The sequence below is a fragment of the Solanum lycopersicum genome, chromosome 1, assembly GCF_036512215.1.
Source record: "Solanum lycopersicum chromosome 1, SLM_r2.1".
NCBI lineage: Eukaryota > Viridiplantae > Streptophyta > Magnoliopsida > Solanales > Solanaceae > Solanum > Solanum lycopersicum.
In genome coordinates this window covers 87,978,194-87,989,747 of record NC_090800.1, presented here as the reverse complement: position 1 = coordinate 87,989,747, position 11,554 = coordinate 87,978,194, and the positions used below count along the sequence as shown (strand labels likewise).

Sequence of the window (11,554 nt, the reverse complement as noted above, 5' to 3'; positions counted from 1 at the left end):
GTAGTCACTTGAAAGGGAAATTTGTCTTGTACTCTAAGCCTCATTAGGGAAAAATCATTCCTTGCCCAAACTCTGTCCAACAATGAATATTCTTCCTCCAATCATTTAGAATGATCAAATTCTATCCCTTTCCTAATTCACAACTACTTGTTTTATACAAAAAAAAATATATAACAATATATCTATCATGTGAGTAACATTTTGATGTAGAGAATAATATGTACAGACAGGAGATAATAAATATCTTATAAAATTAATTGAGATGCATACAGACTAATCTGATTATAATTGTTATCTAAAATAAAAATTTAATAAATCGTATATATGCTCTTATTAATAAACCAAAGTTTCATAGGGCAATTTTTGCATGGATTTAAATGTACGGAGTTTTAAAAAAATGTTTTAACACATATTTTTAAAAAATTAAGTCTTTCTTCTTCCTTTACACTATTTCAATCCAAACAAAATTTCCCTAGTTTTAGAAAACAGAGAAAAGTCATCATGCATGACTGAGCATAAAGAGAAAATCTCGTAAATGATAAAAATAATTAAATACGTTTTATATAATAAAAAATTATTTTTTAGATAATACTATAAATGGTAAATATTTTTTATTTGTTATATATTTATGTAAGTTTTGGAAAGGAAATTATTTTCTGTTGGATGGTTACCCATTCAAAAAGGAGAAATAACTTCTTTATATCATGGATTGGATGTCATTTTTTCTTATAATTATATTAGAGAAATTATTAACTTTGAATGTAATATCAATTGGTTCAATCGTGAGACATTAATTACTATCAACGACGGCTACATTATAGTTAATTACTACTACTACTATTATTATTAATTTATTATTTTAATTTCTACTATTATAGTTCTTTTAAAGAATCTTTTAACAAACCAAACATAGATTAAACATTCTTTAAAAATAATATTTTTCATTAGAAAATAACTTTTATGGTACCAAACATATTACATGAAAAAAGTAGTCTCAACTTAAATGAATAAACTAAAAAAGAAAAAACTATGTCACTCGGGCTCACACTGTCTTGACATGCACCCAGTGACATTTTTCAAGAGCCTGAGTAACATAGACCGACAAGAAAAAAATTAGGGGCAAAATGGCATATTCAAGTTGCTCTTATGACTAGGAATTGTAAAATGCCTTAACCTTCCAACTTGTTTCTTCATATATCCCTCACACAAAAACTCCCTAGAAAACTTGTCCTCAACATCCCTATTCACATCATGAACAAACACATGTGTCTCTCCATCTTCTCTGTTCCTTGCCATCATTCCTGCTGTATAAATTGCTGTCATTCTTCCTGGTGCATCCTCATAGTACCCTGTTGGTGCATCCACCATAATTAAATCCCATTTAATATCATAAATTTCACTAGGTAGACCCTTTAAGGCAAGTTGACACATTGAATATCTAGGATCAGCTATAGTTGTACACTCTGTTCCTTTCCCTGCTTCTATTAAAACATTTGCTTGATTCACTTTACTGTCATATGTAACATGGTAGGACTCCAACATGGGAAATCTCTTCTTGATTTGTTGTATCCATGCCTCGTCTTCTTCGAGGAAGATGGTTCGTCCTCCATAGTTTAGTGTGTGCCACATTAGGCTATCATGTCCAAGACCAAATACAAGGAAGTTGCTAGGTGATTTCTTGTCTAGAATCTTGGATGTTACTAATATCTCTTTCTGTGTTTGTTGTGGTGTGATAGCTGAGGTTGCGTAGTGAATGAGTGATTTCGCTACTGATGATGGAATTTTATTGCATTTTGGTGATGAACAAGTACTTTTTGATGATGATGTACTTACACTGGATAATGTTAATGTTGATCTCAACACAAAGAGAAGTAAGAAAGCTATGAAAACACATATGAGAAGAAGCTTTAGGCTAACTGAACCATGTGTTTTTGGCCTCATACTTGACTTGGGAGTTGTTACAAGTTTTGTTTAAAACTGGGAGGCAAAGAGATATATATATTGAAGATTTTTGATGTAAGATAAGAAAATTCTGGATGAAGCAATGTAGTTGCTGGTAGATATGAAGAGGTTTGGTAGAGAGTGATCTACTTGATAGTGATGGAGTTTGTTGATATTAAGAAGAATGTCAATTTGTTATGGGGCAAGAAAGAAGCACAAAGAGCTTTATGGAATCCTTTCACCAACAAATAATTCAAGTGAATTTCATTTAGTGTAGCTTCAATATATGATTTTTGTATTTGAATGAAATGAACTCGAATAGAGTGGGTAGATTCATATAATCGATCCCTACTAGTTTGGCGTTGAAGGTTCATTGATTGTAAGTGTTACACTTCAAAATGAAAAAAACAAAAAAAGAAGTAAAAGTTTCATAGACATGGTGACTACCATCAACATTATGTCCATCCATGATGAAAAAAGAATATATAAACTAGAGAATTTGATACTAAATGTTAGATCCTACCATCATATTGATGTATCTGTGTAATATTCAAAATTCCTACAAATTTGAAAGAAAAAAAAATGCTTATCCTTTACATTAACTGTACAATAATACTTCCCAACACATACACCACCAAAAGAATTGCTCTCTTCTCATTCCAAGGGCCATTACAAGAGGAGGGTGGGATATGATTCTGGAACTGTATACTGTGCATTCTGCTAAGTACTACTTTAAGTAAAGGCAAAAAAAAAAGACTCGAGAGTTCCATGTGAGTAAAGCTTTTCTCTTGCTGCTGCGATTTTCGTAGATTAGGATTTATCGTTGCTTCCTTGATCCATGAAACTCTACCATTGACTAGAGTTCTGTAATACATCAAAAGGTTGCATCTTCTTGCTCCTCTACAAGTCACCGACCATTGGTTGTATAGTGTAAGAGAGATTCTGTTTGCCCATTGTCAGTGTGTTCCTTTCTTATCTTGTTTCTGTCAATACGAGCTTTACGGACAGCCTGCTGAATTTGTTTCTCATGCTCTTTCAGCATTTCGTCAATGTTTCCACCAGGTGGCATCAAAGGTCCAGAGTAGTGGATTCGATTCTTCTTTGGAATATAACCCTACAGCAAAGAAAAAATAAATTTATTAGGCACTCTACTGGATAGTACTCAGAGATATGCCTCTCTCTGCTTTTGCCAGCCAAAGCGGAAAATGGAAGATCCTTTCTGTGAGTAAATTTCTCTTTCATTGTGTTCTTTTCTTCATTTTTATTTTTTGGTGTGGTGTAGGATTTCAACCATAATATACTACTAAAAGTGGGCCAAAATAGCCAAGACGTAAAGCAAATTGGAAGTTCCTTACCACCGCAGACTCCTTTCCTGTTGAATGTTTGTCCTTCTTATTGGAAGAGTCTTTCCCCAAAAGAGAGTAGGATGAGTCAGAATCATTAAGCTGATTATATGTCCCAGTCGTGTGCTCTTCAGGCCACTGTGAGTGGGTACTGACCTCCCTGCTCATATCATATCTTGAACTACCATGAGCTGCAACTGAATTGGAGAACCTGGACAAATGAGCTGCTGCACCGTGAGGTCTGAAGGAATTTTGAGCACTTAATTCTCCAAATATTGAAGAATCAAATGCCCGTTGAGAACTCATAAGAGGGCCAAGTCCATTGGTATTTGTGTCTATGGAATTTCCAGAATCACTGACTTGTGATAAATGACCATTATATAAAGATCTTCTGCTGGGATCAAAAGGGAAAACAAGGCCGCCATCTTCTTCATGATTGTACTTCTCACTAACGCTTGTGGGATTTAACTGCTGTTTCCTCTTCTGCATGCCATAGAATTCCAGATTATATGCAAATCTTACGAGGCAGCTTAAAGGTGAACATAGTGTAGATAAAGAAAAACTAAAATATGTTATTGGTGTCTAAGGAAAAAACCTGTATGGATGCTGGTAACTCAGCATTAGCGTCAGGTGCTGGTACTGCTTTTGACTGTTTTGCAGCCTTCCTACAAGATTCAATGCCAGATCCTTTTGTACCTTCACGGGCTTCACCTCTTTGCCTAGAAACAGAATATTGCTCAATAAAGTGAAAATGAAAGCGAAGAATCTCTAGTTCAATGAGAACAAAAGAAGGTCTTCAGTTCAAGAGAATTTCTTGAACTGAGATTATTTGACATGTCAGAACACAGTATTGGTTAACAACCCGTTAAAAGCTGTTGAGTCAACTGAACAATATAAGGCTCTTTGGTTTGGTTACTGAGGTCGAAAACTAGGCTGGAATGATAAACACCTGCAGGACCATGACTGCAAAATGCAAGCTGGATGCCTTTGCTTGGGCGAAGAAAAAGTTATCAGACCTTTTCTCATACTCCCTCCATCCCATTTTATGTGGCACCATTTGACTTGGCATGGTGTTTAAGAAAAAAAAGAAGACTTTTGAAACTTGTGGTCTAAATTTGTGTAGTTGAAAAATATTTAAATGATATTTTAAGTTAAATTGCTCCTAATTATAGTAAGGTGACATTCTTTTTGGGACGGACTAAAAAGGAAAGGGTGCCACATAAAATGGGACGGGAGGAGTAATATCTAAGAGATGCCAAATCCTCAATATACTAAATATGCAACAAGACAACCTACTTTTTCTCTAGATGAAGTAATTATCTTTATTGATTAATGGGAAATATTCCAGCATACTAGATTTAAATAAATGGTAGAGAAGAATCAACAAAAATGTGGCAGAACATCCTCAAGGACAAGATCAGATAAATAAAGCACAAGTAATTAATAGAAATTGACAAAAGAAGAGAAATCAGAAATGAATACCTTCTTGCTTCCTCATCTCTCATCTTAGCATCAAATTCCTTGCTTGGAGGGTATTTAGGTAAAGATGATGGATCACAAGGAAGAGGCTTTGTTGTGAAGAACTGGAGCAGAGAACCCAAACATTAAAATATATAAACAGTATAAAGAAATAAAGAGGGTGAAATACCATAAGCAGCAAATCAAACCACCAACCACTAGAAACTTCTTCACTGTGCTTAATTTTCAGATATCTATAACCACATGATTCGTATCCAGAACTGCATCTTACAACATTTTACTAGCATATGCATAGAAGTGATCCAAATAGAATAAAGACAAGATCTTGAGTTCCCAGAAAGGGAAAAGATTGATTATATGGAAAAAGACGTCTGAATAAATTGACTTCCTGATTTGAGGAACTAAAAAGCTCTCTGAGAAGATAAAACAAGCTATTCACAATCTATAAACTAAGTTTTACCTCATTTTGAAGTGCCAAAGTAGCAGAACCCCGATACTCAGGTTCAAAAGCCAGGAGAGAATCCAAAAGTACTAAAGCTGATGGAGGGAAGTCCTTGAATATGCTGGCAAGGCAGCGCTTATATGGCTGTTGAGGTTTAAAGATCGTCGCATGTGGCAATTTTGATTTCTTCCAGTATTCTTCGGATGGTGAACCACAAAGTTTAAAGATCTTATGTAGCTGTTCCACCTGCATAACAGCTTATCCAATGAGTCATTATTGAATGGTCATTTCCTGACCGACAAGGGGTGCTGGTCAGGAAACCTGACCAATTTCAAGCCCACCCAAACCCCTTTTCTGGAACACATTTGTAAATGCACATCAGATATATGTTCAATGATAATACATGCACCAAGAGAAAGATAAGCTATAATAGAGAGAAATGCACATTTTGTTTGGTTAAATGTGTAATGGTGTACAACAGAGTTGGCAGAATGCAGAAGTGACTAATGCATTTCTTTCTTTGATAGAATTTGACTAGTGTATTTTGTATGAGTACCTTGCAAGCATAATATCAGTCATACTGTTTTGAAAGGAAAGGACTAGGGAGAGTACCCTAAGTTCCCAAGGTGCTCAAAGGTGAAAATAACATTCATCTAAAAGAAGTTGATGCTGGACTAACAATTGTATGATTCACTAAAGTGGCTGGAACTAAAGAGCAAAAGTTAAAGAAAATTCTTTATTATTTATCAATGATATGGTAACATGTGGCAACCTTTCAACCCATATTTACCACTAGATTATGCAACATTGCAGACCACTTTAGCTTCTTGAGAAACTTTAACAACCAAGGACACACATGGAAAACATATTCCCGATGTAGGTAGAATATTCTAGGTTGATGTTCTTCAAATGTATCACTTTAACAAAGAGATGTGGTAGATTGAAGGTTCAGTATGAACTTTCCTCGTCCTAAAATGTGCATAGATTAGCAAGGGAAGATGTATCAGTCTATTCTTATCTATAACCAAATATACAAAACAAAAACAGTGACTTCAAACATACCTCAGTTCTTCCTGGCATTATAGGTTTTCCTGCAAACAATTCAGCTACAATGCAACCAGAACTCCATAAATCTACAGCCACTCCATAGTCTGTAGCACCAAGCAAAAGCTCGGGAGGACGATACCACAAAGTAACTACACGACTTGTTAGAGGCTGCTTTTGATTGGTTTGATAAAGAGTTGCCAGCCCAAAATCGCCAATCTTGAGGTTTCCATTATTGTCGATCAGAAGATTTGAACCCTTGATGTCACGGTGAAGGACACCGCGACTATGGCAGTACTCAAGTCCACGAAGAAGCTGTTGAATGTAACATTTAATCTGCAAGATCACACATATTTTTTAGAATTGCAACTACCACACATAACAATAAAAATATCAACAAGAAAGATCAGACAAACTATGACAATTTTGATGAGCAACGTGCTCTTCTCCAAGATTCTTCTTCCCAGCGCTTTTCCCATTTATTCCTCATATGAAGAAAGAGGAAGGAGCAACGTTAGGCCACTTCTCTCAGGCCTTTCTGCCTTCAGTCTAAAGACCAAAATTATAGCCATCTAAAATTGCCTCCACTGGAAGTAGCCTGCCTTCTCTTGGCTGGTGGATAATGAAGCAGTATTGACACAGGAAAAGTTGAAAAGCAAGGAATTTCACTTATGTTCTAGATGTTATTTGTGTGGGGAACAGGCAGAGACAACCAACCATCTCTTTTTACACTGCAAACCTGAGAGAACTAAGGTGGGTGATGCCAGAAAACACTAAGGGTTTCTTGACGGTTGGCGAGCGAAGGGTATTTGTCCAATCAGAAGGAGAGATGGACGATTGTCCCAGCATGTAATTGGTGGACTATATGGAAGAAATTAGAGGTGCTTTGAGGGCAAGTAGTACAGCATTCAGAAGCTGAAGATGAATTGCTTAGGTTTTTATTATTTTTGGTGTACACAGGAATGTAGTACAAACAGAAGGTATTTTTGATGTTTAGACAACATGTAAGAAGAGTCATATGATGACAAGCTTCTATTTTGTAACTGTCTAACTCCCAAACTTATACAGTTTGGTATAGTATACCAGTTAATATACAGAATGTTACCATTATCAAAAAGAAAAATTGCCCTCCTAATACCAAGATTCACCATTTTACACAACTTGAATAGCTTCTCACCTGTGCTTAAAGGATGGAATCTTTATATAAGGGCTTAAAATATAAATCAGCACATATCCACCTACTTGAATCATACACATTTTCAACTTTAGAAGAAAGATGTGCTTCCCCTTTTTCTTCCATAAATATATCTCTTCTGAAACATTTTAAGGTCTGTACACACCAACCTCCCAAGACCCCACTTGTGGGATTACACTGGGAATATATTGTTGTTGTAGACATGGAAAAATGAAAAAGTGACAAGAAAGGAAGTGAAGATTTTTCATCACTCCATCGGGTCTTAACTTAGCATCTTTAGAACCAGGATGAATGGCGTGCATAATTGTTTCTTTGAGTATTCTGAAGCAAATATCTAGCTGTCTCTCACCAAATTTAAAGCATTGGTTGATTGATCATTACAACACACTCAACAGAAAGCTCAACCATACTCCCTTGAACAAAAACAGACAATGGAGTTGGAGACGGTTTTAACTGAGGTAGAACTCTTGCACAAAAGATTATTTTGCAATTTGCACTAGTGAGATCAGGTCTAACATCCTTAAGTTGGCACGTCTCTATTTCATTCCATTGTTGAAATTTCAAGTAATTATATCTTATTGCAAGTAATGTTTATTACATATATAAACATCAACCACTGTCTCCTTTTGATAAGAAATCTAAGTGACACAGACTGCAAACAGAAGAACACACCTGAGATTCAGTAAATTTGACGGCTGGTGATGCTGCAAGACCTGTAAGGTCATGTTCCATGTATTCAAAGACAAGAAACAGACTGCCTGAGACACGAGAGGTCACAAGACCTTCAAGCTTCATAACATTTGGATGATCTAGTCTGCGAAGTATTATAATTTCCCTAGCCATAAAACGAACACTCTCTGGATCCATGTTGATAAATCGTACTTGCTTCATTGCAACAATCTTTCCAGTTTCCAGGTCTTTGGCTCGGAATACACAGCTGTATGTACCTTGGCCAATCTGTATTGTTTATAAATAACCATCAATTGGAATGGGAAAAAATTGCAGGCAAGAAAAGCAGATGCATTAATGAGTATCACTAATTCTTATTCGGAAGCAGAATGAAACTGCTCTTACATGGAAACTGCAATTGTGTAAGAAAATTGCAATTCATTAACTTTATACTACAATGTAGCAACAAGTGCACATAGTAGCTCAGATTCACCTGATCCAACTTCTCAAATGAATCTACCTTCCGAGGAACCCAGCCTTTGATAGCTTCACCTGCCACGTTTGTCAGCCATGATGGCCATCCAGCAACAACTTGTGCACCATCAACTCCATTCCGAACACTGAATATTCTATTTATCTGAGGTTGTTCTCCAATCTCGGTGGCATTTGTTGCTGCCAAACTTTGCACCTTTGGCACTTCAGGTTTCTCAAAAACTATAGGATTCTTCTCTCCCTCATCCCAAGCAGGTGGGGTGGAACCTGCACTTTTATCAATTGTCTCTGTTGATATAAGCCTCGTAGTCGCATCATTGCCGCAATTATCAACATCCACCAAAACATCATCCTCCTTGTCAGATGCAATAAGTCTTTTGGATGAAGATTTATTTTTTTCTTTCTCCTTATTTCGTTTCCTGCCACTCTTTTTAACAGAAACCCCCTTTGAGCAAACACATCCCATGATATCCAAATTCAAAGCTCCCTCTTTCTAAATAAGAATCAACGCACTCCCCACAAGATCCTAGTCTTGACACAAAATTCAATCCATTTTCACTTAGTATCTCCGGCATTTAGCTGAATCCTAACCAGCATTTCTCACAAATCACCAGAGACTCCAAAAATTAACCCCCAACCTCAAACCCCAATCAAGACAACAATATATTCTACAAGCTTCTTGATTAAATAAAAATGGATTGTTACCTCCAAAGAAAGACTAGTAATCTTTAGGATCCAAATGGGGTCAGGAAAATTCGCACAAACAACCTAAAACAAGAATCCCAACAACCCCAGATCCCAGAATATATGGACCTTCACCTAACACCAACCCACATTGTAAGAAAATCAATAATGTAAGTGAAATTAATGTACAAAAAATGAATCTTGACCCAAGAAACTCCAATTCCAGGATTGCTTTCCCGAACTTCCTGCAGTTATTTTCTTGCTAAAAAAAACAAATGATTTCAATTCAAATCACACAGTAAATAACTAAATACAACAAAAAAAACAAAACAGAAACAAAGAAAAAAATCAAAATGGGTTAGTCCAAACCTACAAATCGAGTGATTTTCGGATCTGAGAGATTGTGAATTACCATGAAAAGTAATTAAATTTCAGATATATTTTTTTAAAAAAAAAATTAATCTTGGAATATACCTAATTCTTTTTCTCAAACCTTCAAGAAAATTCAACAATAAAAGTTTTGAAATTTAGATTCTTTTTTTAATTTGGGAAATTCAAAATTGAGATATTTAATACAAAAAATAATAAAAATTAGGAGAATTTGTTGAGAGAGATGGAGGAAGAAAGGACATAAACGTCTCGTGAGGAAGAAGGAAAGTATAGAGAAAATTTTGCAGGAATTTACTGTGGGGCCCACTACTGTAACATACTGACACGTGGCTGAAACATTAGGAATACATTCATGTTAAGTGGGACCTACTTAAATATCGTCCTCCTCTAGTATGGGACGTTAAGGTGCTGCCAAACAAAATTTTAGAGAACTATATTTACTTTGAATCGTGTAAATATATTATCGCGTCAAAAAAAGTGGTACAGTGAATAAATTATTCCTCCTTAATTAAAAGTCTTAAATCAAATTTTAATATGGATAGTAAATATTTTCTCCATTTTTATTTACTTGTTAAATATTTTTTAATTTGATTTCTTTTTACTATATTCTCAATTAGTATGTTTATCCGCGCTTCGCGCGGGAATTTATATCACAAAATTTATAAAATAATAATTTCAATCTATCAATCATCAAAACTAAAATATTATATTATCTTATATACAATATTAAGCGATAATAAACATTAATAATGTAAAGGAAGGAAATGAAACTTATTACATCTTAATTTTTTCTTTTTTGAGATAAGGGTAACTTATCTTATCATTAATCCTTAATATTAAAAGTATAAATTAATGACTTTAAAAATACATATCAAGATCTGTAATATAAGCAATAGTGTCAGTGATTCACTCAACATGAACCAAGTACATAAATATTTAGTTGATAAAGGTAACTTATCTTATCATTTATCCTTAATGAAACAAGTAGAAATTAATGACCGTAAAAATACATACCAAGATCTGTAACATAAGGAATGATGTCAGTAACCCACTCAACAGGAATTAAGTACACAAATATTTAGTTGTGAAGAACAAGAAAGGGTTAGAATTTTCGTTATTTTAAAATGAGAGGAGATCCCTCTATTTATAAACAACAAAGGGTAGCCCACACAAATGTTTATTGTGTCTTATCGAAAAAGTTTCAACTATTTGAAAAAGTTGCAACCCTTCGTAAAGGTTACAACCTTTTAAAAAGTCACAATTTTTCATAAGTTGCAACTCTTCAGTAAAGTCAAACTTTTCACGAAAGTCGCAATTCTTCATTAAAGTCGCAACTCTTTATAAAAATCACAACTTTACGTAAAAGTCACAACTTTACATAAAAGTCACAATTCTTCATAAAAGTCACAATTCTTCATGAAAGGAGAAGGCTAGTTTTGAAAATAAATAAATTTAAAAAGAAATTCTTATTTGTGGGAGCGTCAAGTAAGCGGATCTAATATTTCTTTTATATATATATATATATATATATATGATTTATTAAAATTGAACTAATATATTGAATACTGAGTGGGAAAAAACATGAGTAACTAATTTTAAAAGATAGTTAAGTACTCCCTTCGTTTTTTTTTTGTTCTTGACACTATTTGACTTGACACATATTTAAAAAATAATTATCGATATAAATATTTTATCACATTATTTATATTGATCGATGTTTTAATATTATGTTTTGAAAAATGATTTTTAAATATCAAACATAGAACATGAATATATATATATTATTATTATTATTATTATTATTGATATATTAAAAATGATAAATAAAACTAAAAATCTATTTTAAAAATAAATTATAAAAATGAACTGATAGAT

General features: G+C 34.2%; 2 protein-coding genes across 2 annotated transcripts; both read right to left on the bottom strand.

The window, feature by feature from the left end:
* Nucleotides 1-914: 914 nt before the first annotated feature.
* LOC101263550 (glucuronoxylan 4-O-methyltransferase 1) lies at nt 915-2,309 on the bottom strand. Its single transcript, XM_004230390.5, has one exon. The coding sequence runs from the start codon at nt 1,939-1,941 to the stop codon at nt 1,114-1,116; it is 828 nt and encodes a 275-aa protein (XP_004230438.1). The 5' UTR covers nt 1,942-2,309; the 3' UTR covers nt 915-1,113.
* A 130-nt stretch (nt 2,310-2,439) lies between these two features.
* On the bottom strand, nt 2,440-9,963 carry LOC101263252 (probable serine/threonine-protein kinase At1g09600). The gene is made up of 8 exons (XM_010316140.4): nt 8,607-9,963; nt 8,117-8,401; nt 6,268-6,585; nt 5,224-5,451; nt 4,767-4,867; nt 3,880-4,003; nt 3,297-3,767; nt 2,440-3,055 (listed from the first exon to the last, which is right to left on the bottom strand). The coding sequence occupies exons 1-8, from the start codon at nt 9,069-9,071 to the stop codon at nt 2,849-2,851; spliced, it is 2,199 nt and encodes a 732-aa protein (XP_010314442.1). The 5' UTR covers nt 9,072-9,963; the 3' UTR covers nt 2,440-2,848.
* Between the last annotated feature and the right edge of the window lie 1,591 nt (nt 9,964-11,554).

Excerpts from the sequence above, each read along its gene's own strand:
- LOC101263550 (XM_004230390.5), bottom strand. The coding sequence starts at position 1,941 with ATGAGGCCAAAAACACATGGTTCAGTTAGCCTAAAGCTTCTTCTCATA.
- LOC101263252 (XM_010316140.4), bottom strand. The coding sequence starts at position 9,071 with ATGGGATGTGTTTGCTCAAAGGGGGTTTCTGTTAAAAAGAGTGGCAGG. Across the intron at positions 4,004-4,766 it reads AGAGATGAGGAAGCAAGAAG|GCAAAGAGGTGAAGCCCGTG; the intron begins GTATTCATTTCT and ends TTCTGTTTCTAG. Across the intron at positions 3,768-3,879 it reads AGTTACCAGCATCCATACAG|AAGAGGAAACAGCAGTTAAA; the intron begins GTTTTTTCCTTA and ends TATGGCATGCAG.